The sequence below is a fragment of the Oryctolagus cuniculus genome, chromosome 18 (genome assembly GCF_051225735.1).
Source record: "Oryctolagus cuniculus isolate XC-2025 breed Fujian yellow rabbit chromosome 18, ASM5122573v1, whole genome shotgun sequence".
NCBI lineage: Eukaryota > Metazoa > Chordata > Mammalia > Lagomorpha > Leporidae > Oryctolagus > Oryctolagus cuniculus.
The window spans coordinates 50,796,504-50,821,907 of record NC_142884.1 but is presented as its reverse complement, the minus strand read 5'-3'; the positions used below and the strand labels follow the sequence as shown (position 1 = coordinate 50,821,907).

At 57.2% G+C, this 25,404-nt stretch overlaps 1 protein-coding gene across 10 annotated transcripts in view; it reads right to left on the bottom strand.

The window, feature by feature from the left end:
• The window catches only part of NLRC5 (NLR family CARD domain containing 5), a 99,052-nt gene that overhangs the window by 31,040 nt on the left and 42,608 nt on the right, over nucleotides 1-25,404 (bottom strand). For 7 of the 10 annotated variants that reach the window (XR_007919914.3, XM_070061949.2, XM_008257322.5 and 4 more), the window contains exons 2-23: nucleotides 20,642-20,758; nucleotides 19,685-19,878; nucleotides 17,602-17,908; nucleotides 16,871-17,011; nucleotides 15,467-15,535; nucleotides 12,796-14,470; nucleotides 11,704-11,787; nucleotides 11,474-11,557; nucleotides 10,090-10,173; nucleotides 9,862-9,951; nucleotides 8,607-8,666; nucleotides 7,723-7,788; nucleotides 7,407-7,490; nucleotides 6,644-6,727; nucleotides 6,051-6,140; nucleotides 5,224-5,292; nucleotides 4,413-4,481; nucleotides 3,932-4,024; nucleotides 3,451-3,534; nucleotides 2,056-2,145; nucleotides 1,316-1,360; nucleotides 443-532 (exon numbers count right to left, since the gene is read on the bottom strand). Coding sequence is in view for 9 of the 10 variants with exons in the window: in XM_070061949.2 (XP_069918050.2) it covers nucleotides 443-532; nucleotides 1,316-1,360; nucleotides 2,056-2,145; nucleotides 3,451-3,534; nucleotides 3,932-4,024; nucleotides 4,413-4,481; nucleotides 5,224-5,292; nucleotides 6,051-6,140; nucleotides 6,644-6,727; nucleotides 7,407-7,490; nucleotides 7,723-7,788; nucleotides 8,607-8,666; nucleotides 9,862-9,951; nucleotides 10,090-10,173; nucleotides 11,474-11,557; nucleotides 11,704-11,787; nucleotides 12,796-14,470; nucleotides 15,467-15,535; nucleotides 16,871-17,011; nucleotides 17,602-17,896 (3,446 nt within the window). In the remaining variant the exon portion in view is untranslated. Of the gene's footprint in view, nucleotides 1-442; nucleotides 533-1,315; nucleotides 1,361-2,055; nucleotides 2,146-3,450; nucleotides 3,535-3,931; nucleotides 4,025-4,412; nucleotides 4,482-5,223; nucleotides 5,293-6,050; nucleotides 6,141-6,643; nucleotides 6,728-6,843; nucleotides 7,297-7,406; nucleotides 7,491-7,722; nucleotides 7,789-8,606; nucleotides 8,667-9,861; nucleotides 9,952-10,089; nucleotides 10,174-11,473; nucleotides 11,558-11,703; nucleotides 11,788-12,795; nucleotides 14,471-15,466; nucleotides 15,536-16,870; nucleotides 17,012-17,601; nucleotides 17,909-19,684; nucleotides 19,879-20,641; nucleotides 20,759-25,404 lie in introns of those variants that run through there. The other 3 variants (XM_051846790.3, XM_051846791.3, XM_089319757.1) reach the window with 3 other exon arrangements.

The following is a 25,404-nucleotide window of genomic DNA, read 5'->3' as shown; positions in this document are numbered from 1 at the left end:
GTAGGGGCCAAGCACTTGGGCCATCATCTACTGCCTTCCTGGGTGCATTAGCGGGGAAATGAACGGGAAGGGAGGAGCCGGGACTCGAACCAGCGCTCTGATATGGGATGCCGGCGTAGGAAGCTGTGGCTTAACCCACTCCTCCACAATGCTGACCCCCACCAGCTTTCTTGTGGATGGGTAAGACATTGGAGGAGAGGGCAGCTCTTTTCTTTCGGGACGATGGGTGCCCTTAAAGCAGACAGCAACCCAGGAGGCCCGAGGTGAAAACCGTCTCCCTGTCCCCAGCCCAGGGAGTGCTGCGCTGTCCTGCTCCTGGAGTCCCCTCCCTACGGAGAACACTGGGGGCTGCAGCCCTCCCACTGGTCCCTCTTTCTCCCGCCTTGTTCAAATGCTCTCTTCCCTCAGACCCGCCCACGAAGGAGAAGCCGTGAGGCCATACCGAAAGCTTCTGGGGCCGTGGCGCGGTCTGAACCCCGGCAGCTGGGCTCCAGCTGAGCAGTCTGGCAGAGGGCCGGCAGCCAGCGCCTCCCTGGGGTGGGCAAGCGGTTTGGGAAGGAAAGTTCAAGTCATCCACACTGGGCTCCCAGCCTCAGTAGTTCTGGGTTCTGGGAGGGGGCCTAGAGACCACCAAGTCTCTAGACCCCAGCCCAGCCCCTCTTTTGTACAGGTGGGGAAACTGAGGCCCAGTGAAGAGAAGCAAGAGTGCAAGAAGCCAGCAGCTTCTCTGTCCACGTGGGGGCTGCCAGGACAGACCCCTTGTCTCTGGCCACCAGCCTGGCATCCACACCAACTCTGCCTCCCTGTGCCCCCGTTCTTCTGCCACAAGAAGCCAGAGGGTCCCTAGAAACAGAGTCCCTGGCTGGGGAAGCCACCTCCCAGCCGTGGGTAGCGCTTCACTCAGCCCGCCTGGAGGGCAGGGCGTCCTCCGTGCACACCAGCTGCAAACCCTCTCCGCCCACGCCCCAGGTCTGGGTCAGGACTCCCGTGCCTACTAGGCGGCAGCCGAGAACACCTGTCTGAGCGGCGCTAAGACAGCAGGGGCTCTAGGTTCAGAGGGTCCTGAGTCGCAGAACCACAACTGCTCCCCCAGCCCCTCCCACACAGCAGCAACTGGGAGCACCTGCTCGGAGCCTGCGTCCCTCCCACCTGTGTTGACTTCATCCAAGGCAGACTGAAAGCAGCTGAGTGCTGTTTCGAAGGGGCAGGCAGGGGCAGAACTAAGCAGCGACTAACCCCGGGTGCAGGCTTCGGTCAGCAGGGGTCTGGGGCTGGCGGGTAGGGGAGGGAAGCCCACCCCACCTCCAGGGCTCACCTGCCTGGCTCGTCACCTCTCAGGAGGATGCGCTGACTCCTAAAGCTGCAAGCAGAACGGAGGCAGCCGCCTGAGAAAGGGCGTGGACCCCCTCCTAGGCAGGAGCAAGGGCCCATGGGGCAGGTGAAGGGGGGCTGGGGAGGAGGCTGCCTTCCCAGCAGCCTCGGCTGTCAAGGCACCTGCAAAGCCCTCCGCCCACATCATCACGTTTGACTCCCACAATAAAACCAAGGGAAGGAATCCTCAGCTCCATTTTACAGATGCGGAAACTGAGGCATGGAGAGGATCCGGGATGCACTCCAAGTAGCCAAGCCTGGTCCACGTGCTACAGCCCAGTCCTGTGGATCCATGGGGAAGGGGAGGAGCGCTCTCCCCTGTGCCATGGATGCCCCACGTACCCGCGTAGGGGCTGGCGGGGCTGCCTGTGCCTTTCCCTCTGTATTCTCATCAGCTCATCATCCACAATTAAGTCAGGTCCCTGAGCACCCAGTGGCCTCCAGAGGGTTCCCGTTTTGCTTAAAACTCTCAGAGGACACATCCCAGAGGAAAGGAACATGGATGGTTGTGGCCCACGGTGCATTTGGAGAAATCTGAGTGGCCCTAGGGCCGCCCCTCCCCCCCCCTTCCATCAGCATCACCATTGCAAGCTCACTGGACCAGGAACTGCCTAAGGCCCTAAGCGGGGTACTTGGAGAACATGAGAGATGAGGGCCCGAGTTGGGGGAGAGAGGCCCACCCACCTGATGTCCAAGTGGGCAGCCCACTGCACGGTAGACAGGCACCGGGCCAGACTGAACACAGCGTCCAGGGAAAAGCCATTCTCGCTGAAGCTGCAGACCAGAGGCGTGACAGTGAGGGAGGCCACCCAGGGCTCTATCTGCCCTCCTGTGGTTAGAGTACAGGGCAGGGGAGGGCTGCCCTTGGCTCCAGACAACAGGACCCCGAGCCTGCTTCCACCTCCTGCTTGCACAGAGAGGGAAACTGAGGCCCGGCGAGAAGCAAGGCCTTGCCCGAGTAACGAGACAGCTGGAGACAGAGCTGAGACTAGAACTCACGACTCCCTCGGTCTGGGAAGAACTAAGGAGGGTGTCTGGGCCAGGGCAGGGCCTCAGTTTCCCTGCCTGTGAAGCAAGGTCGGTACGCAGTGCACAATGAGGAAGCGGGGCCTCTTGTTCAAAAACACGGGAGGCTTCCCTGCCCTTTTGGCCTCTCAGTCGGCACGATGCTCTGTTTGCCATTTAATGTCAGCTCCTCAGGCACGGGGGACCTGCCCGGGGCCAGGGTCAGCCTGGTGCAAACAGAACTAACAAGGCCACGCAGGGATGTGCCCGGCGCTCAGTGGGCAGAGCCTCTGCCTGCCGAGGGAAGCCCTGCCTTTCTTGCCAGGTGCTGGCTCTGAACAGGAAGGGAGGCCTCCTCCTTCGCCTGCCAGCATCCCAGAGAAGGACTTCCAGGGCAGGAAGGCTCCTCAGCCACAGCAGGCTCCCCGGGGTTCAGAGAGGTGGTGAACTCGCCCAGGGCCACACAGTAGGGAAGTGGCAGAGCCAGCCAGGGGCCCAGGGCCTGGGACGTCTCCCTGGGCTCCTCTCACTTTGGCCCAGAGGTGGGGGGTGATGTGGGAGCCAAGAGCACCAGGGGCCTGCTGCAGGCAGAGTTGGGGGCTGCCAGCCTCCCTCCCACACCGAACACCTCTCCTCGCTCCGGCAGGTGCTCAGGGCCCTGCAGCAGCTCTGGGCACCCGCTGAAGGTATCCTCTGCACCCAGGTCCTCTGCCTGCCCTGCTCCTGGCCCATCAGAGCCCCTCCCTGCACCCCGGGACCCTGCACCCTGAGCCCTGATGGTTGCCAGCTGTTCATCACCTGCTGGTCCCCCCAACACGACCGAGGCCTGCCCTGCCCCAGGTGGCTCCCTGGGAGCCTGTGCAGAGACGCCGAGACGGGTGCAAGAAGTGAAACCTTGAACCAGATTCTGAATGAGAATCTACACGTGGGCGGCTCTGCCAAGCACAGCCTCCTGACGCAGGACGAGGAGGTCTTCACATCTTCAGTGCAGCCCCAGGAGGAAGGAGAGGCCAGCAGGCTTCCTGACCCCCACCACCCCCACCCCCAGACTCTGCTCAGGACCCCGCTACTCACTCCAAGGACTGCAGGGGGCCCAGCCCTGGGAGCAGCTGAGCCAGCAGGGCGGCACCTTCATCCCCCAGAGCGTTGCCTGACAAGCTGCAAGGGGAAAGAGTTAACAGCTGTGTGCGTGTGTGTGCCTGTGCATGTGTGTGCACATGCGCACAGGGCAGCTGGCATCAGCACTGTCCCATGGCTGCAGGGAAGGGATTTTGGAAACTGGGGACGCAGCTGGGGCAGCCAGGCCAGATCCCAGTAGCTCTCATGTAGGGTAGCTGGGATGCCCCCACTCCCAGATTCTTTCCTGAGGTCCCTGGGCCCCTGGGGAGCTGCGGGTAGGCTTCAGTGGGTGTTAGATGTGAGGGACCCTGGTTTTGGGAGAAGGAGTCCCTACTTCCACCAGGTTCTCCAGTGGAGAAAGAACTGCTGACCTACATCTTCCCAACAGGGATGAGCCCGGCCCCACCCGCCCTGCCACCAGCCGTTGAGCACTCACTCGAGGTGGCCCAGGGGACCGAGGCAGCGGCTTTCTCCCAGCACTCGGCAGAGCGGCTCCAGGTGCTTGGATTGGAAGCCGCTGTGAGCCAGCCTGTGGGAGGCGAAGCCGCAGCCCTGTAGCACCTGGCCCATCCGCCGCCCCCGGCACAGGCAGAGAGCCAGGCTTACAGGAGAGGGGCACCCAGACAGACAGAGACAGACAGAACAACAGAGAGGAGCATGGACGTCCAGGATCAGGAGAGGAGGGGCCCAATGCTTCCCTCCCCCATCCAGAGCGCCCCAACTCCTCTTGTATCAGGGAAGGTGACCTGTGGGGCTGCCTGGTGTTCCCCATCCGGGGTGGGTTGGGCAGGGGCCAAAGGAGAGGGGAAGTGACATCAAACTCCCGGACACAGCAGGTCATGATGCCCTCCAGGGAGCCCGCGGGGCTCGGGGCAGAGGCAGGAAACGCACACAGGACTCGGAAGCCAATGCCCTACCTGATCCTCCGGGGGCCCATGGGCAGCTCAGCGGGCATCTGGGACCTGAGGTTGTCAAGAAATATCGCCCTGGAGGGACACCCAGCGGAGCCACCATCTCACCCATGCCTATACAGTCCAACCCCGCTTCCCCGCGACCGGGCCGCCTCTGCCCTCAGCTGGGAGCCAGCAGGCTTTGGTACTGATTTGACTTCTCTACGTCCTGGTTGTGTGACCCAGAACAAATCACTTAACCTCCCACTGGGAGAATTGTGTAAACTGCCTTAGTTCAGGGCTTGGTGTAGACTCGGTAAGTGCTCCATTAACTTGGCCGCTGTTGTCATTCATCTCACCATCCTCCTCCTCCTCCTCCTCACCCTCATCGCCAGCACAGTTGCTGGCCCCAGCTCTAACCAAGACTTCAATAGTTCACACCCTGATTGTTACCGACACCAAGGAGCAGAGAGCTGAGACCACCCATATGCTGAGCTGGGGCAATCTGGGAAGGCACCCTGGTGGAGGCAAACATCTCCCACAGGGTCCATGTGCCAAAGGGAGCAGGAAGTTCTGACCAGTGTCAGAGCTACAGGCCAGGTAGTCCTCTGGGTTCGGGAGGAAGGACCCCAATCTCCCTGGCATCATTCTCTGGCCCCGTCAGCTCCACCTGGGATGCCACCTGCAGCCTACACCTCGGGCTCTCTGGGTGGGGGCAGTATGTCCTGTGACCCGCTCCCCTCAGGTTTGCACCCCCTGTCAAGGCGGCTAGGTCTCCTGGCAGCTGTGGCAGTGAGGGAGGGGGCGGCGCTGTGTGGGGGCAGAGCTGGGGCCCTACCTCTCCTGGGCTCCCTCCTGCTCCTCTGGCTCGTGGGCAAAGGTGAGGAGCACAGTTTTGCACAGCAGGCTGCCGAGAGAAGAGAGGGGCGAGGGGGTGAGAGGCTGCCAGGTTTTGACCGTGGCCTGGAGCGGCCTCCCAGGTGCCATCGCTCTGCCTCCAGCGGCAGCTGGACTTTCCTGTGAGCCCACGGGGGCCTGAGCTCTCGACTCGGAGGTCCGGCAGACTTAGCCATCGCCAGAGCAGGCTTTGTTTCCAGGTGGCTTGTTGACAGAAAAAGTCCATTTTGCCTTCTCGATGCTGACACCCTCCTCCCTCAGCCAGGTTGTGGCCCCACGTGCAGGGGGTGCTCTGGGCCGGGTTGGGGTGCAGCCCAGCAAGGCCTGTGGGTAGGGCAGGGGTCCCGCTTCAACAGTCACTTGCACATGCCACCTGCTGGGGGCTTGCTCCACGCAGAACCAGTAAGGGCCTGAGGGAAGGTGAATGGGGCAGGTGCTGATCCCAGGGGAGCCCTGGAACACACAGGCCACGACAAAGCTTGGGCTACCTGCGGCAAGGGGCCTGGAGAGTGGGGCCCCCTGCTCTGCCACTGGCCACTCTCTGGCTCCCACCCCCCAAGGGCAGTCGTCCAGGGGAGGCGTAAGTGGTGAGCATCCAGCGCCCACACGTGCTGACAACAGGTGCAGTGGCTCTAGCAGGCTCCGGGCAGGGCACCAGTGGATTCTTCCAGGGGTTCCCAGGGCCCTGACTGTCAAGAGCAGGGTGGGGTAGCCCAGAGCTCCAGGCTCGGGAGTGGTAGGTGACAGTGGGCCACGGGGGGCTCCCACCTGATGTGCAGCTCCGCCAGGGTCGAGCAGGTGCTCAGAGCATGTAGCACATGGGACACTCCGGCCACAGACAGCTGGTTGTCACTGAGGCTGTGGGGAGGAGGAGGGAGGCAGCCATGAGCAGGTGCTAAGGTCCCCATCTCACCCAGCTCCGGCTCCCCGCTTATGGCTCGGCAGCCGCTTGGCTGCAACACTCCTGGGTCCCTAACAGGGGCTCTCAAGGATTCTCGCCACCTCAGGAAGCTGCCTTTCCCCATGGAAGGGTATCCCTACCCTAACACATCGCCTCCCAACCCAACAGCACAACGCCCATCTACCCCACTCTGGGGCTGACCCATGGACCAAGTGGAACAACATTGCTGGGCCACATGCATGTTCCACAACACAGTCCATGTGTGCACAGGGGTGAAGTGACTAGAACTAAGACGGGGGCTCAGGCAGAGGCAAAGGCAAGGCGTGGTCCAACCGTCCCAGCTTTGCCGGGGCTGGCAGCGGGCACAGTGGCCAGCGGGCCAGCACAGTTGCTGCTGGCTGTGGGCATGGGGACCAGCTGGGGCTCTGCAGGGCCCTGTCTGTCTCGGGTAGGCACTTACTCCAGCTTCCTGGCGATGTGCAGCTGGGGTGCAGCCTCCGCCAGGAGTCGACAGCCTTCGTCTTCCAGCTGGTTCCCTGAGAGGCTGAGACACAGGGGCCTGATGTCCTGGGCTGCAGGGCTGGAGCTCTGCCCACTGCTGGCACTTACGCAGCCCCTCGCTGGCTCCAGCGAAAGCATCACTCCCATAAGTGAATGTTAATCATGTCACCCCTGGCGGGGCCGCTCACCTCAATACTGGTCGTGGCCTCCCTCACTCTACCCTCACGCCGTGAGCAGATTTCCCGGGACTGACTGCCCTGGGGGGGCGCCCCCCGAACCCCACACTCTCCTCGGCCTTGCTAGGAGCCGCACACTCTGGGAGTTTCTCCAAAGGAGCAGGGTACCCAGGTGGGGCACGTCTCCGCGACAGAGGCGGCAGTGGCTGTGAGGACAAGGCTGGGAGCCGCCCCTCCCCCCGCCCCCGGCCTGGGCTCCTCCCACCTGTGACCGTGAGCAGATTGACCTTTCCGTGGCACAATGGCCTCCTCTATGAAAGGTGGACAGCAACAGTGTGACGTCACAGGGATGTGTGCGCCGAGGGAGAAGACGATGGAAGGGAAGCCCTTGGCTGCGCACTCAGCCGATGATGTAATTGTCTGATTCCCCCACGTTCTGCATGAAGCTGCCTTGCCCACCCCGCCACCCACCCAAAGGGGAGGCCCTGCCCATTGTGCCCAACTCCCCCTCCTGTCCCCTGCCCCAGTGTTTCCCAGGATACTCACTCCAGTTCCTCCAGGGGAGGGCCTTCCTGGAGCAGGGCTATGAGCATCTCAGCATGATGGACCTTGAGCTGACACTTCTGGAGCCTGGGGTAGGGATGGGGGACAGAGGGGCTCAGGGTGAAAGGCAACCCCGTTTCCGCTCCAGTGCTGGGGGAGTCAGGAGGACACACACCTGGGATCTAATCCTGGCCATACCTCTTGGTAGCTGGATGATCCTGGGCAGGGTGCCTGCATCAAATGGGCCCCTCCCCTGGGAAGGAACCCTTCTCCCCTAGGTAACCCATCATCCTCAAGGCAACGTATCACCCGGATGTACCTGAGTGCCAGGCCTCTGGTCCGAGTCTCTTTTTTCCAGTTGACATTTTCCTGTAGGTCTGGAGCCCTGGCAAGAACAAACCAGACATCAGCCTGGGCTCAGGAGTCCAGGGTCTCATGGACCAAGCCTCTTCCCTTGGCTAATGCAACTGAAGAGGGGACATGTTCATTTTTCTTCATTTAAATTTAAACAGGCACATGTGGCTAGTGGCTGTCCTATTGGGCATCACGACTCTAGACAGTCAGAGGGGGAAGCAACTTGGTCTGACTGGGCCATTGTACAGATCAGGAGACTGAGGCCCAGAACAGCAAAGGAGCCTGCTGGAGGACGCACGACATCACCTGTCTGAGTTCCAGCCAGAGGGGAGTGCAGGGGAGCACAGCCGAACATTCGTGCAGAGGAAAGCAGCTTCGCACTCCTCGCCCAGCCGAGACCGGCCACGTGGGAATCCACACATGGCTGCAGCAGCCAGAATTCAACTGCTGGCTGCATCCCAGCAGTGTTCAAGGCATTTCACATGTATTCGCTCATTTAATTCTCTGGGCAGCTCTGAGCAGTGGGTACCATAATTGCCCCCCCCCTCCTTTTTGCGGTTGGCAGAGTTTTCCCAGATTTTTGCCAGTCTACCAGCATCTCCATGTGCCCCCTAAGGTCTGGTTTCCCCTGAGACTTCTGGGGGTACCCCCTCACCACAGGGCCCAGATGTGGTTCCACGAACGTCAGAGGAAGATAAAATCCTTTGCCGACTCTGAGCAGTAACTCATCTCTCCAAGCCACTGTAGCGGGAAGAATCCCCCATTCCAGTTTTGCCTGTGCTCTCATCCCCTCTGCTACTGAGACGGCGTCTCGGAATGGGCCCAGCCCCATGCCTCCCTGCTTCTTACCTTTGTAGCTCCGTAGCTGTCTCCACGGACGGGGACAGAAGGAAGATGAGGTCTGCCTCCCTGCGGGGTCAGACACAGAGCCGTGAAACCTGTGGACTGAAAAGAAACCCACGCTCCACCCTCTACCTGCACACCCCTTCCTGCCCCAAGTATGCGATAGCATTGATCTTGTGACTGACAGATAGATAGAGCTGGTGGGGCCAGCACTGTGGCACAGTGGGTTAAGCTGCTGCCTCCCATATGGGTACAGGTTCCAGTCCCTGCTGCTCCACTTCCTGTCCAGATACCTGTTAATGCATCTGGGAAAGCAAGAGAAGATGGCCCCAGTGCTTGGACCCCTGCCACCCATATGGGAGACCCGGATGAAGCTCCAGGCTCCAGGCTTTGGCCTGGAAGCCCCAGCTCCACCCGTTGCAGCCGTTTGGGAAGTGAACCAATGGATGGATGCTCGCTCTCTCTCCCTTTCTCTCTGTATCTCTGCCTTTCAAATAAATAAAGTTAATCTTTTTTAAAAAAATATTTTATTTGAAAGGCAGAAATACAGAGAGGCAGAGGCAGAGAGATCTTCATACACTGGTTCACTCAACAAATGGCTACAACAGCCAGAGCTGAGCCCATCTGAAGCCAGGAGCCAGGAGCCTCTCCCAGGTCTCCACTGCTTTCCCAGGCCATAGCAGAGAGCTGGATCAGAAGCAGAGCTGCCAGGTCTGCAACTGGTGCCCATAAGAGTTGCCAGCACTGCAGGCGGCAGCTTTACCCGCTATGCCCCAGTGCTGGCCCCCATAAAGTAAATCTTTAATAAACAAACAGGACTGGCAAACATGTTCCAAATCAGGCATGTACAATCCTACCTCATTGCTTGGTAAGTCCTGCTTTGGAAAGTCAGGAAACAATTTACAAGAAATGCAGTAAGAGTTAGGAATGCTGAGGGTTTTGTTTTAATAGGAGTTCGGAGCATTTTAAGATTAGGAAACGTGCAACCTAACACGTCCGGTGATTCACACAGACAAAGATGTTCAGCACCATGGGCAGCGACCTGCGCCTGCTCTTTTTTTCTGAGCTCCACCCACTCATTTACCACTTAGTGAGTGCCGGGCTCCAGGCCTGAGCCAGCTTCTGGAGGTACAGTTGTGAGAGGCAGTCTCGGGCATACTCACATAGATCTCGCAGACTAGCCCCCACCCCCTTCATGCCCCCACTTCTCCCTCCTCTTTCCTCAAGCCCTGAAGGTCAGGGTCCCATTTCTGCTGCTCACCTGACCTGCAGAGTTCTGACGGTAGGGCATGTGAGCGCCGCCTTTACCAGGCACAGCAGAGTTGACACAGAGATGCTGTTGCGGCTCAGGCTGCGTGATGGGGCAAAGAGGGGTTGGCGTGAATCCCCCATCCATGGGTCCCAGGCCTCCTTTAATTTTCAAGGGAAGGAGTAACTCAGGCAGGGAGAGGCACTGGGCTGGGGGTGTGGGGGGTGGAATACTACATACTCAAGCTTCCGGAGCAGGGCAAGGCAAAGGAGCCCTTCCACAAGGCCCAGCACTTCTTGGTCCTTGAGTTGGTTGTCATGCAAACTGCAGGGAGACCCAGGAGGGAGCAGGTGCTCAGCCTAGGGGCTGGGCCACTTAGAAACCCCCATAAGAAAGTGACAGTCATAGCCACTCTCAGGTGTTGAACACAGGACAGAGGATCCAGAAAAGTGGGCGACTTGTGTCCTGGCGTCTCCCAGGCTCAGTAGGAGGAAAAGCCTTGTGCTGGCCTCATGTCTTTCCCTGTGGGGGAGTTTTTGCCTGCTGGCCCAGGGGCTCAAGATGACAGGGTGTGCAGGCCTTAGGGTGTGGGCTGAGGACTCCTAGCCCTCTGCCCCCAGGGCAGTCTGGGGTGGGCCTGAGGCTTGAGTTCATCAGGGACTCGGCCCCCAGGTGCTGAGCAAGGCCAAGACTTGGATGCTGGAGTTGCCAAATGCAGCCTGAGCTCTGACCTTGACTCACCCAAAGCCCTAGGGCAAGCACACCCTCCTTTGACCTCACTTTCCCCACCTGTTCAGTGTGCCCACGACTGGCCCTGCTTGGGTTCCTAGCTGGAGGAACAGATGAGCTGAAGGCGGGAGAGTGGTTGCGAGCCAAGGTGGGAGTGGGAGAAGAGAGGAAGGTCACTCTGAGAGGCTGGGAAAGCACAGTAAGTGTTGCCAAGTTCAATATTTCCAAACCTTTGTCCCCACCACAGGGATGGCTGTACAATGATACACAGCTGAGGGGGCATAGGGACTGTGGTGCAGCTCATGTGACACCCAACAGGTGCCGTGCCCTAGTGCTGGGCTGCCTCTGCCTGCCTCTCCTAAATCCCACAGAGGTTATACAAGCCAGCGGTGGTCCTGCCAGAGAGCTGCTGGCCACACCCTCCCCCAGAACAACCCAGCCCCAGGCAGTGGGCAAGAGTATTTTGAGGATGAATGTGCTTAGTTCATTAGTATGCGCTTGCCTCTAACGTGTTCAGGCATTGAACACGGATGAAGATGCTTGCGGGGCCGTACACTGGAGCAGTGAGTGCATGTGCAGACACACGTGTGCATGGATGTAAGATGTCTGTTTCATGCATGATGAGACTCCACAGTGCTTGATGCCTGTTCACACATGGCTACCCCTTCTCCAGAGTCACAGAAAGAGAGGAGGGGGCTTCATGCTCCTCCCAGACAGCCCAAAATATCAGATGAGGAAAGCTCTGTGCTGGAGTCTTTGGGATTCAGCCCCACTCAGTTTTGGGACTGATGCCTCCCTCTCTGGGTCTCATTGAAAAACTGCTGGTCAGACCCTGATGGGATAGGCAGACCCCAGCCCAGCCCCCAGCCAGTGGGCCCTCCTGGAGCTCACTTACCTGATCTCTTCCAGCTGTGGACAGAAGGACAAAGCCTGCACCAAGTGGCTGATGCCTCGGGCAGTGATCTTACTTCCTGTTAACCTACAGGACAAGCAAAGATGGGTGGGGAGGAATAGAGGCGGGAGGAGGGTGGGCCAGGAACCTTCCTTGTGCAGGGCTGGGAGGAGGTGGGAGCATTGCAGGCATCCGCAGCTGAAACCCCTCCGTGGTTCCGAGTCCTGGCTCACCCCAGCTTCTGCAAGTTCCCCAGGGTCGGCAAACTCCTGGAGAGGGCTTCTGCGAAGGCGTCCCCACACTTCCTGCTCTTGAAGCTGCCCGGGGAACAGGCAAGGGGCCGAGCATTAGTCCCGGGCACGGGGCAAGGCTTAGAGACCAGCACTTCCCCTCTTCTGACAGATGGGGCTTAACAGAGTAGTTGTAGCAGTTGTCATATAACCAATACAGGTGACAGTAGACACTACATCTGAAAGAATTTATTCCCCACGGCACCCGCAGAGAGAGAGCTATAGTTGGGAACATGGTTTTCCAGCCAGGGGTGACACTTCCCAGCCTCCCTTGCAGCTCAGTGGCCACGTGACTACGTTCTCACTGACAGAATTGAGCTCTAACACATTGGATGTGTTGCTACCATGCTCACTGCTTCCCTTGTCCCGAGTCAGAGCACTGGTGGTCCACGACCCAGCTTCGATTGTGCAGATAAGATGCCCAAGGGACTCAGGGAGCGGTAAGGAGAGAGAGTTGGGCCCCTGTGGGGCTGCACGGAGCTGAGCCATTCCACCAACCTAAACCTTTACTCTTCCAAGAGCGGGAAATGAACGTCTACACTGTTGAATGCAATGATCACGACCCAGTTGTTCGGGGGAGCCTTCTTTGTGCCTGCAGCCCAGGCTTTTCTCCAGTGGGGCAGCACATTTGCCCGGCCCCAGGCACCGTGCTAATAAAGGTTTCCATGCATTATCCCACCTCGTTCTCATAACCACCCTCTGAGCCAGGGGCTGGCCAGGATCCACTTGAGGGACGAGGAAACTGGAGCTGAGAGAGGCATGGAACCTACCCAGGGTCAAAAGCCTGTAACAGCACAGATCAGTGGCTCTAGGCTGTGATAGACAGAGAGAATCTGAGCTTCCAGAATCCACAAGCAGAGGGCCAACCAGACTCTAGAAGTCTTGTGGAGGCGTGGAGCCCCCCGACTCCTCCTGAGGGCTAAGGGGCGGTCGGGGCCACTCAGTTCTGGTGCCCCAGGTTCCTCGCCAGTCTCCCTTAGCAGGGCTCTGCCAGGCTGGCTGGCCTCCCCAAAGATCTCTCCTTCCCTTACTCACCTGAGATTCTCTATCTGTCCACAGCCTGCTAGAGCCTCGGGGCAGTGGGGCTCCAGTGGGCAGCCCTCGAAATCCAGGTGGATGGGGCCAGCCCTGTGCTCCAGGACGCTGGCCAGGGCGGCCAGGTCGGTGTAGGTCAGTGGGAAGTTGTGGAAGGGCAGCTGATAGGGGAGGCGCTGGGCTGTGAGCTGGGCCAACTCAGGCACCTGGGTCTCCGCCACGCAGTGACACAGCTCCACCACCTTCGGCCCTGTGAACCTGTGCGCCGCCATCTTCCTCAGCACCTGCACCACTGCGGTCTGCTTGGCACCCACCCGGGCCTCGTCGTTTTGTGCCACGTGGCTGAGGAAGGGACGGCAGGCGTGGGAGGCCAGGCCGGCCAGGAAGGTGGGGAGGTGGTCGGAGAGGCCAAGGCTAGCTTTGGTCCGCAGCACCCAGCGGGAATTGAGAGTGATGTGGCGCGCGAGGGTGTCTTCGTCCACCTTGGGGCTGGCCATCAGGTACAGGGCAGCAAAAAACTCCTGCAGGCTGAGGTGAGTGAAGGCATAGCCCGTGTCCCAGTGCCCGGGCCCCATGCGGATGCGGAAGGAGGTGAGCAGGTGGTGGGCGGCCCCGAAGGCCAACAGGGGTGGGGCGATGTCTCCCACGTAGAAGATGGTCTTCCTGGCCTCCAGGCCTCTCAGGGCCACCTCCCCGAGGCCCAGCAGGGTTGCGGCTGGCAGGGGCCTGCGTGGGCTGCGGGCCAGCACCATGCGCATGTAGAGCTGCGTCACGGTGGGCAGGAGGGCCGCGCATTGGTCTGGCGCACTGCCAGGCAGCAGGTGGTAGAGGCAGAGACAGACGGCCAGGCACAGCGCGGGCACCGCGCACATGTTCTGGAGCTGTCTGTTCGCCCGCAGCTCAGCCAGGGCCGCCTCCCGTGACGTCTGCTCACCAAAGAAGTGGCTGACGTATTCCTCGACCCGCGGCCCATCGAAGCCCCACATGTGCACCATGGCGGCCTCTGTGGGCAGACAGGTGGGCAGCTTCCCTGGGCGGGAGGTGGCCATCACCCAGCAGCCGGGCAGGAGGGTCCCACGGCAGAGGTCAGAGAAGAGGGCGAGGGCTGGCCTTGGGCTGTGCGGGTCCACGGTCTCCCTGCCCGAGCAGGGGTACAGGGCCTCGTCCAGCCCGTCAAAGATCAGCAGGACCCGACTCGCATTCTCCTGCAGGTACTGGAAGACAGCTTCGGGCTCCGCCTCGGGGTTCAGGGACAGATCAAAGAGGAGCTGGGGCAGCGTCAGGAGCCGTGTGATCAGGTTGAGCTTGCGGAATTCAAACAGGAACAGGGCCTGGAAGCGGTGCAGCTGGCCCTCGGCCCACTTCTGGCAGAGCCGGTGGGCCAGCGTGGTCTTGCCCATGCCGGCCTTGCCCAGCAACACTGTCACCCGCGGGCCCTTGTGGCTCCTGGAGCTGAAGAGGTCCTGGATGCTCACGTCGGTGCCATCTTCCGTTTTGGGGTCCCCTGAGTTAGCCCCCTTCTGAGGGTCTAAGGGCGTTGTGGCCCGGCTCCACTGCAGGATGGGAGGAATGTAGGCCTGGAGGGAGGCCAGGTGCTGCCCTGAGCTGGGGGGCCCGCTGCCATAGTGTTCCTGGACGGACGTCCTCAGGAGCTCCAGGTACCTCTGGGCCAGTTCTGCGGGAAACAAGGAGATGGCATGAAGGCAGGAGCCCTCAGCCCGGGACCGGGCAGCCGGGAGCCGCAGGCCCTGGCTGTGTATGCGTGCAGGGTTGGGGAGGAGGTGGCAAGTCCCCGGAAGGGATTGGCTCCACCACTGGCAGGAGGAGCGCGTGAGCCTGGGTCCTGGCTCCACGTTTTCTGCACAGTGGGAGTGGCGTCAAGTTTTCAGGAAGGTGGCGAGGGGACAGGCGGAGCAGCCTCTCTCCTGTGATGTCTGAGAACTGCCCCACCCCCACCCCCGCCCCCGGCTGTGTTTCAGTTCTGCAAGGCCCCGGATGTGAGCCTGGGGCCCAGGCACTGAACAATCTGCTCCTGAATGGCAGGTGTTGAGCTTTTAATTCCTGGGAGGTTGGGAGGTGTCAGGTGCCCCAGGGAAGGCTTGGGGCACAGACTGGAACCTTCTAGCTATGCCTACAGTTGGTGGCAGTGGGTGGTGGGGCTTCCAGGGAGGGGGACAACTGGTTGAGAACAAGGTTCACCCCAGACATCTGGTCACGAATGGGAGATGTTCTAGCCCTCTCCTCCCTCTGTCTGGGCTGCCCTCAGCAGCCACGTGTCTCCCCGTGAGCTCCCAGGGCCTCTGCCTTGCCAGGCTCTCCCAGGCGTGAGGAGTCCTCATCCCCACTCATCCCCAAACTGGCCAATGAGGGTCCAGGCCTAAGGTCAGCTGTTCATCCACCGAGGGCTTCCACGACCCTCAAGATGCAGGAATCCCCGGGAAAGCCCGGATGCTCGGGCTGAGTGCCGGTGGGCATTCTTGCAGTCTGATGGCGGAGGCCCTTCCTGGGCACCCCAGCCTTCTCCACCCACTGGGGACTTCCGGCCCTCCTCTCCCCTTTTCTGGAAGTTTGGAAGCTAGGAGTCCCTGGGCCCCTGGAGAGGAGCCAGCAGGGGATGGGGTCCGGCTGTGTGTCCTGGTTCCAGGCCTCACCTGCCCACCTTGGCACTCACCTCGCCGCTGTCTCCTGCAGTGCTTCCATTGTGGTGAGGGCCCAGGGCTGTGATGAGGGCGCTTGAGGCCTGGGAGAGTGAGGGAAGGGGTGCCGGCACCTGAGGGCCTGGGCTGATGGGCTGCCTAGCGCCTTCGGGGAGCTCTGTTCCCCACCAGGGGCAGGCAGACAGAAGGTGGGCAGTGCTAAAGGCCTCTGTTTGCACAGGGGGTTCCTGGGGGTCTCCCTTCCAGGATGCAGAGAGCAGGCCCCAGGAACACTCAGCCCCAAGCCCTAAGAGGCTGACTGTCCCCAGGGAAGGACCAGGCTCCGCAGAGGCCACCCCGGGTTGTCAAAGTGAAGCTGCCCGGGCCTGGCCAGGCGTGAGCCCTGCCTCCCTCCTGTGTCAGTGGGTTTCACCACCTCCTTCCTTCTCACCCGCATTCCAGCCCTTCCCCGCATGGTCCTTACAGAAGTGCTTGTCCTGCTGCATGGGTTCTCAGCAATGCTCTAAGGCCTTTCTGGAAGTTGGGGAAAGGAAAGAAGCAGAGAGGGAAAGAAGAGGAGGAGGAAAGGCAAGAGGACTTCGAAGGAGCAGAAGTTTTTAGAAGGACCCACCTGCAGTGGGCAGTGCTGACCAATCAGAACAGCCCCTGGAGCTGGTCCAGGGCTCCTCTGCTCAGCCAGGTATTGACCGTTTAGTTGCTGAAGAGTTATAAGGAGGCTGTGCAACCGGTCTAAGGGATTTCAGTATTTCCATAAGGCCGATATTAATGAGGCACTTATGGGCCAAACTGCAAGGAGGCCTGGCCATCCGGCCGCCAGGACAAAGGTCAGAAGGGGCCAGGGCCTGTTGGACTGCAAGACTGGGCAGTGGGGGTCCCTATGTGGGCACTGACGGCCACGCACAGCTGGGATTAGACAGCCGAGGCTGCTGCAGGAAGAAGGGCTCTGAGCGCAAGGGTGGCCCACGAGTCACTGAGGTGGTCACCATGGCATGGCTGACTTCTCCCAGCCTCCGCTGAGAAATCGGTCAGAGGCTCCCGCACACATACACAGCATGTCACGGGCCTGTGTCAAGGCCAAGGTCTCTGCATGGGGAGGGGCGGTGAGGGCTCCCTCACGGGGCCTGGCTTGGAGGCCTGGAACATGAGGTCCTGAGGGGGTGAAGCCAGACAGGGGTTTTTGCAGAGGTGGCTGAGGGCTAGGGCCTGCAGACTCTCCCAGGGGCTCCAGGTAAGATCCCTGGGAATGGGCAATAGGACAGGCAGAAGCCTAGGAAGTCTCAGAGGACGAGGGGGGTGGGACTGGGCGGTGTGGGGAGGGGTCTGGGGCCCAGGCAGATGGCCTGTGGGAATGAGCTGCACCCAGCCAGCCCAGGCTCCTGCAGACGGCCCAGCCTTCTAGGCCCCAGCCCCAGGCTCACCGTGGTGGAGCTGTGATCCAGACCAGCTTAGATCACCAACTCCCAGAGGGCTGGGGATCCCTGCAAGACAGGACTGACGTGCTGTGGGGTTTTGAGGGACCCCTGGTGACTGCTCTGGGCTCATCTCACCGGGAAGGGTCCCTGCCAGGAGAAAGAAAGTTAACACAGTTAGCTGTGGGGGGAAGCTGCTAGTGAATGTGTATGTGTGTGTGTGTGTGCGTGCACCTGCATGCGTGCACACTTGCATGAGTGCATGTATGTGCATCCCAGCATATGCCCAGTGCACCTGTGCGTGCAGTTATATGGCGTGTGCCCACACTCCGCCTTGTGGTCATTCTTGAGTGAGTTCTCATTTTCTCTCCAAGGATGTCCTGTGTTTCCCCTCCGTGCTATGCAAACAGAAGGCACTCAAGCAATGCCCACTGCACCGAACAGAGTGACTTTTGCTTGTGACGTTCACACAGAAACCCTTGGGGCTCCTTAGCAGCGATTTGGAATTTTCTGGCTAGAAGGAGTCACTGGGTCCCCTCTCTCTTTGCATCGGGCATCCCTGAGTAACTGGGGTAGGGTCCCCCAGGCCTCAGATGTCTTCACCGCACCGGGGGATTTGCTCTGGGACGTGTGCAGAAACAGGACATGCCCTGCCCACCCTGTCGGTGTGAGTCAGCCGGGTCCCGGGCCTCCCGGGGCTCCCCAGGCGCGAGGGCTGGGCTGGCCCCTCGGGCCCTCACCTTCTTCGTGGCCCCAGGTACTCAGCAGCAGCACCTCCAGCTCCAGTGGCACCTCTAGCTCCATGCACACACAGTAGATGAACGACCGCCAGGTGGCCAGGCCTCGGCCACACAGGAGCTTGAGCTGCAGGGTGACGCCCTGTGCAGGGTCTGGGGACTCGCTGCTGGAGCCCAGGTCCGTGTTGGGCAGGAAGAACTTCACCTTGGTGCTCAGCCATTCTGGGTTTTTGCTGAGCAGCTGCACGAGCCAGTCCCATGTATTCCCGCTGCCCATTTGGATTCCAGCAATGTCCATGAGCAGCCGGCTCTGCAGGGACAGGAGATGCAGGTGAGCTGGGGGGAAAGCGAGCTTGTGGGAGAGCCAAGGGGGCACCTCCCACATCCGAGCAGCAGAAAACAGGCAGGGAAGTGGCCTCTGCATGGGGTGTTGACGCCTCTGCCCTGGGGAGGGTTCTTCTGCTCCCTGCCCCACCTACAGCTCTATCGTGGCTCCCTGCAATAACCTCCTTCCTCCCCTGGCCCCCCATGCACGGACAGCCAAGGACGCTTTATTTGTTCTCATTTCCGTGGCTCATTTGTGCTGCTCTGAACTGGAGTTAACCTCATTGCAGAGGTAACAAGTTGTACCCCGAAAATCTGTTCTACTTTTCTTTTTTAAAAAAATATGTATTTATTTATTTGAAAGGCAGAATGAGAGAGAAAGAGTTAGAGAGAGAGAGAGAGAGAGCTTCCATCCACTGGTTCTCTCCCCATATGGCTTCAACTGGGTTGGGCCAAGGCCAGGAGCCAGGAGATTCATCCGGGTCCTCCGCGTGGGTGGCAGGAATCCAAGCACTTGGGTCATTCTCAGCTGCCTTCCCTCGCACCCTGGCAGGGAGCTGGATTGTAGTGGAGCAGCCGGGACATGAACCGGCGCTCATAAGGGATGCAGTGTCACAAGTGGCGGCTCAAGCCGCTATGCCAGCATGCCGGTCCCTGTTCTTGTTTCTACCTTAGGACTAAAACCCTTGAATATTCCCTGGTCATCTAGGATTGAATTTATTTCCCCAGCCTCCCCTGTAGTTAAATGTGGCCTTGTCATGAAGCTTCAGCCAATGGGATGTGAGTGGAAGTGTTGTCTGTCCCTCTTTGCGTCTTCCTATTGGCTGGAATGTCCAAGTGACACTGGCCAACCATGTGGGATCGTGAGGTTAGAAGCCAGGGCTGAGGAAGGTAGGATAAAGCTGCCCTCCTGCCCTTGACTCTGACATCGGCCTGTTATTACACGACAGGCCCCCACATTTCTATCCTGTTCAAAGCATTGTAGGTTCAGCCTTTCTGTCACAGCGACCTGTCGTCCAGCTATACAAACCTCATCCGCTCTCTGAGCAAACTCTCCTCCTCCACACTGCAGCCTCACACAGGTGTGGGTACAAGCGCCCACAGAGGGCAAGGGGCAGTCGCTTTGACTCAACCGTTCCACGTCTAGGCCTCTAACCTTCGGAGACGGCCTGGGCTGTGCATACAAGTTTCAATTACACAGGCGGTCACTGCATGAGTATTTAAAACAGTTAGACACTGGAAGCAACCTACATGTCCAACAACTGGGCATGGGCTAAGTAAACAGTGAGCTACCGAGGCGTGGAACCTCCTGTAACACTTCCAGATGACGCCTGGCTCTGGTCCCCCGGCAATGGTAGCAAACGCTGGGAAAGCACTCACTTGCAGCAGGCACTTCATATAGCTTGGCTCACCTTTCTAACCCCAGGGGCTACAATTTTAACTCTGAAAAGAGTGGGAGGCCCACCCAGGGGGCAGCCTCCCCACCTCCCTGCTGTTTCCCGGGCTTGTGTGTCCCACACACTCTGGCCAGTGCTCCTGATGCCAGTAGCTCCTCACTCAGGCATAGAGTTCATGGAGCGTGCTCACAGCCATGACCTTAGGCAGAATCGCCATCCTCCCCAACACATGCACAGACTCAGGCCAAGGAAGGCTAACAAGGCCATGAGCAAGTTCAGGGCAGAGCCGGTATCAGAACTGAGATTCTGACTTCCTGGCTCAGGAAATGCCCAAGCGGTCACCGGCCAAGGGCGAGCCCACCTACCTCGTGTGATGTTGGCAAAAGGATGTGGCTGTGACCAGGGCCGACCTCACTCTTCTTCTGGGTTATGGCGTCCGCAGTCCATGCTGCACATCAGGGCATCATCTGGGCCTGGATGGGGTGACTTCCGGAGATGGCCTTCATCCTCCAGGGGGTCCAACCCAACGCCTTTGTTTCTACCATCAGTGTCCAATCACCTTGGGGGAAAACATTGAGCTCTTAAGAAAAACCACCCCTGGGGGAGAGCACACTGCTCGTCGTGGAGTCACGGAGACCTCCGTGGGAAACTGCCTTGACTTCGGGGGATGAGAGCGGGCAGATCCTTGGCCCAGAGACAGGACACAGGGCTCCGGTCCCGGCTGTGTTTCTGGTTCTCTGTGGGCGGCCCCGGGGCTGTCCACAGATACCCTCTTCTCCTCTCTCTAGGACTGAAATCTGATCAAAAGTGGCATGCGCCATATCTGGGCAGACATTTGAAGAGCCCACGTGCGATTCTTCATGCTCTTTATTGTCCTCCGTCACAGGGACCACCAGTACTCTGGGTCACAGCTGCTCCTTCAGCTGGGGTCTAGGAGAGGGGGTGTGGACCAGGGCCCCCAGTGGATCCTCAGCAGGAGAGGGGAGAGGGTGGGAGAGACCACCCTTTGTTGTTATAAAGTCCCCTGGGGACGCAGAGGCTGCAGCTGACCCCAGCCAGGGCGCCACCACAGGGCTTTGAGCGTGTCTCTCCCCCATCTGGCCCCGAGGCACGCCATGGATAAAAGGTCAGGCAGGCGCTGTCCAAGGCTCTTCCTGATCTTCCGCATCTGTGATTTTCATTCTCACGCTGAAAGGTGGCCACGGCAGGCCCGGCGTGGTGGGGGTGCTCAGCGGGTCCACGTGGGCAGAGGCAGCAGGCGAGGAGGGAAGGAGTGGACAAGAGGGAGAAGGAGGAGGCCGAGTGGAGAGAAGGTCACCTACCTGGCTTCCTGGCTCACGGCAGGTGCTCCAGGGTCCCCATGCCGAGGGGCTCATGAGTGTCCGGGCCCCATCCTGCCCCCGGGCTGGATCCGTAGGCTGTTTCCAGAGCGTAGACCCCTGAGGAAAGAGGACACAGGGAGCTCTCCTCACTATCCCTAACTCCCGAGCGTTGCTGTACGGAGGCTGCCTGCCCTTGGCCTTGCCTGCAGGAGACACTTGCGGGGCACGGCACGCAGAAGCTGTCCCCAGGCTTCCCGGGCAGCTCTTTCCTTCCCGGCCGCGGCTCCCATGCCCCCTGCCTTGGCCAGGCCACCCCTCTCTGGTGCCAACTCCTGCCACTCCTGCCCCAGAAGAGGCCTCTCTTCCTCCTCTGCCGTCGATGTTCACCTTCCAGTGGCCCGAGACCTCACAGCAGCCCTGCATATCCAGACGGGCCACCCCGGTTGCTTTGTTTAGGTGAAAATTAAATAATCCTCACCATAGATGTCGCCAACTCATCCCCCAGATATAAAACCCTGGAAGAGTGGTTTTTTTTTTTTTTTTAAGATTTATTTATTTAGGGGGGCAGAGCCAAGATGGCGGAATAGTGAGGGCGCGCACCAATAGTCCGGGAAAATTTAGTTTAATAAAAGGGGAGTTACGGTAGCCTCAGAAAAAAGAACCAGGAAAATATTGCAGAGGAAACACTTCTGGATTGAGTGGTCGTGAATCAGAGGACCTACTGGGAGAACAAGGTCGCCCACCGCGCGGAAGCCGAGCCACGGGACCGAGCCGCGGAAGCCGAGCCGCGGGACCGAGCTGCGCAAGCCGAGCCGCGGGACCGAGCCGCTGGAACGCGAGGTGAGCCGAACCTCAATAGCCCGAGACACCGGCAGGCAAGCAGAGAGAGGAGACTAGAGGGAACGACCCCCGGGGGGGGGGGGGAACTTCACCAGGCTAACTGGAAGAGAGAGGAAAAAAAAAAAGAGGTGACTGGTACGGACACGGGTTTCTCTCTCTCCGCTCACCTCTCAAGGGCGAGCAAGACAAAGAGCAGGCACCATCTTGGACATACGTCATAAGCAGAGCGACCTCAGGTCTGCACTGGCCCTGAGCCTAGCAGAAAAACCTGACTCTGGGCGGGGCAAATTAACAGGAGATTAGGACCTAGTAAATTTGTGGTGCTAATGAACTGAGACTGTGAAAAAAGAGACGGTGGGGGAGAGAACTCACGGAATTCACGTGAGCACTCTCCAGAGACGCTACAATTCCGTAACTTTGGCAACCCAGTGGGAGACTGAAGGAGAATTTGAGCCCACTCTGAGGGCCGAACAGATTCCCTGTGTGGTCCTTGGGAAAGAGCTTCTGATCTCTGGCTCCTGTGGGTATATCATTTGCCTGCTAACTACCTCCAACTTCGTTCAGCTGTGCAGAATAACTTCCCTTTTGAATCAAAAAAAAAGAAAGAGAGAGAGAGAGAGAGAGGTTTACCACGCCTAACCTGGGAGTGTCACCTTTGGCACACCAAACAGAGCTCTCAGGCCACACCCATCTCAAGCCCTAAGGCTCCATCAAAAACAGATAGTCCACTTAATCTAGGTCATAGTATAACAAGAAAAAGCACCACAGTGAAGAAACCAAATATCTCCAATATGACAAATAACAAACGCAAAAACCAAGGTAATAAAAACAAGGAAGTCGCCATGAAGCCCTCAAATGAAAAAGACACCCCAATTCAAGATTATGAGGATGATGATATAGAAGAAATGCAAGAAGCAGATCTCAAAAAATTGATAAGAACATTAAGAAGTTCTCAAAAACAAATTCTTGAACTACAGAAATCCTTAATGGACAAGATAGAAAATCTCTCGTGAAAATGAAATATTAAGGAGGAATCAAAATGAAACGAAACAACTAGTACAACAGGAAACTGGGATAGTGACTGAAGTGAAGAATTCAATAGATCAAATGAAAAACACAATAGAGAGCCTTACAAACAGAATGGGTGAAGCAGAAGAGAGAATATCGGACTTAGAAGACAGAGAACAGGAAAGGATACAGTCAGACCAAAGAAAAGAAGAGGAAATTAGGAATCTAAAACATATTGTCGGGAATCTTCAGGATACTATTAAAAAACCCAACATTCGGGTTCTAGGAGTTCCTGAAGGCATGGAGAGGGAGAAAGGATTAGAAGGCCTTTTTAGTGAGATATTAGCAGAAAATTTCCCAGGTTTGGAGAAGGACAGAGAAATCCTAGTACAGGAAGCTCACAGAACCCCTAATAAACACGACCAAAAGAGATCCTCACCACGACACGTTGTAATTAAACTCTCCACAGTGAAACATAAAGAAAAGATCCTAAAATGTGCAAGAGAGAAACGTCAGATTACTCTCAGAGGATCTCCAATCAGACTCACAGCTGACTTCTCATCAGAAACTCTACAAGCTAGGAGGGAATGGCGAGATATAGCCCAGGTACTAAGAGAGAAAAACTGCCAGCCCAGAATATTATATCCTGCAAAGCTATCATTTGTGAATGAAGGTGAAATAAAGACTTTTCATAGCAAACAGAAATTGAAAGAATTTGTTGCCACTCGTCCAGCCGTGTAAAAGATGCTTAAAGATGTGTTACACACAGAAACAAAGAAACACGGTCATCAATATGAAAGAAGGTAAAGGAAGGAAACCAAGGAAGGAAAGCTCACAGCAAAAGATCACAGGGAATTCAAAGCATATATTAGAACTTATCTTTCGCAAATGGCAGGGCAAAGTTACCACTTATCATTAGTCACATTGAACGTGAATGGCCTGAACTGTCCAGTTAAAAGACACCGATTGGCTGATTGGGTTAAGGAACAAAACCCATCTATTTGCTGCTTACAAGAAACTCATCTTTCCAACAAAGATCCATACAGACTGAAAGTGAAAGGCTGGAAAAAGATATACCATGCCAACAGAAATGAAAAAAGAGCAGGCGTAGCCATCTTAATTTCAGACAACATAAACTTTACCACAAAAACCGTTAAGAGAGACAAAGAGGGACACTACATAATGATTAAGGGATCAATTCAACAGGAAGATAAAACAATTATCAATGTATATGCACCTAACTACAGGGCACCGGTTTATCTAAAAGATTTGTTAACGGACTTAAAGGGAGACTTAGACCCCAATACAATAGTACTGGGGGACTTCAATACTCCACTCTCAGAAATAGACAGATCAATAGGACAGAAGATCAACAAGGATACAGTAGATTTATTTTATTTATTTTTTTTATTTTTATTTTTTGACAGGCAGAGTGGACAGTGAGAGAGAGAGACAGAGAGAAAGGTCTTCCTTTGCCGTTGGTTCACCCTCCAATGGCCGCCGCGGCCGGCGCGCTGCGGCCGGCGCACCGCGCTGATCCGATGGCAGGAGCCAGGAGCCAGGTGCTTTTCCTGGTCTCCCATGGGGTACAGGGCCCAAGCACCTGGGCCATCCTCCACTGCACTCCCGGGCCACAGCAGAGGGCTGGCCTGGAAGAGGGGCAACCGGGACAGAATCCGGAGCCCCAACCGGGACTAGAACCCGGTGTGCCGGCGCCGCTAGGCGGAGGATTAGCCTAGTGAGCCGCGGCGCCGGCCAGTAGATTTAAACGACACTATAGCCCAAATGGATCTAACAGATATATACAGAACTTTCAATCCTACAGCTAAAGATTTTACATTCTTCTCAGCAGTACATGGAACCTTCTCTAGGATTGACCACATACTAGGCCATAAAGCAAGTCTCAGCAAATTCAAAAGAATTAGAATCATACCATGCAGCTTCTCAGACCATAAAGGAATGAAGTTGGAAATTAGCAACTCAGGAATCCCTAGAGCATATGCAAACACATGGAGATTGAACAACATGCTCCTGAATGAACAATGGGTCATAGAAGAAATCAAAAGAGAAATCAAAAACTTTCTGGAAGTAAATGAGGATAACAGCACAACATACCAAAACTTATGGGATGCAGCAAAAGCAGTGTTAAGAGGAAAGTTTATATCAATAGGTGCCTACATCAAGAAATTGGAAAGGCACCAAATAGATGAGCTTTCAATTCACCTCAAGGATCTAGAAAACCTACAGCAAACCAGACCCAAATCTAGTAGGAGAAGAGAAATAATGAAAATCAGAGAAGAAATCAACAGGATTGAATCAAGAAAAACATTACAAAAAATCAGCCAAACGAGGAGCTGGTTTTTTGAAAAAATAAACAAAATTGACACCCCATTGGCCCAACTAACTAAAAAGAGAAAAGACCCAAATCAATAAAATCAGAGATGAAAAAGGAAACGTAACAACAGACACCACAGAAATAAAAAGAATCATCAGAAATTACTACAAGGACTTGTATGCCAGCAAACAGGGAAATTATCAGAAATGGATAGATTCCTGGACACATGTAACCTACCTAAATTGAACCAGGAAGACATCGAAAACCTAAACAGACCCATTACTGAGACAGAAATTGAAACAGTAATAAAGGCCCTCCCAACAAAGAAAAGCCCAGGACCAGATGGATTCACTGCTGAATTCTACCAGACATTTAAAGAAGAACTAACTCCAATTCTTCTCAAACTATTCAGAACAATCGAAGAAGAGGGAATCCTCCCAAATTCTTTCTATGAAGCCAGCATCACCTTAATTCCTAAGCTGGAAAAAGATGCAGCACTGAAAGAGAATTACAGACCAATATCCCTGATGAACATAGATGCAAAAATCCTCAATAAAATTCTCGCCAATAGAATGCAACA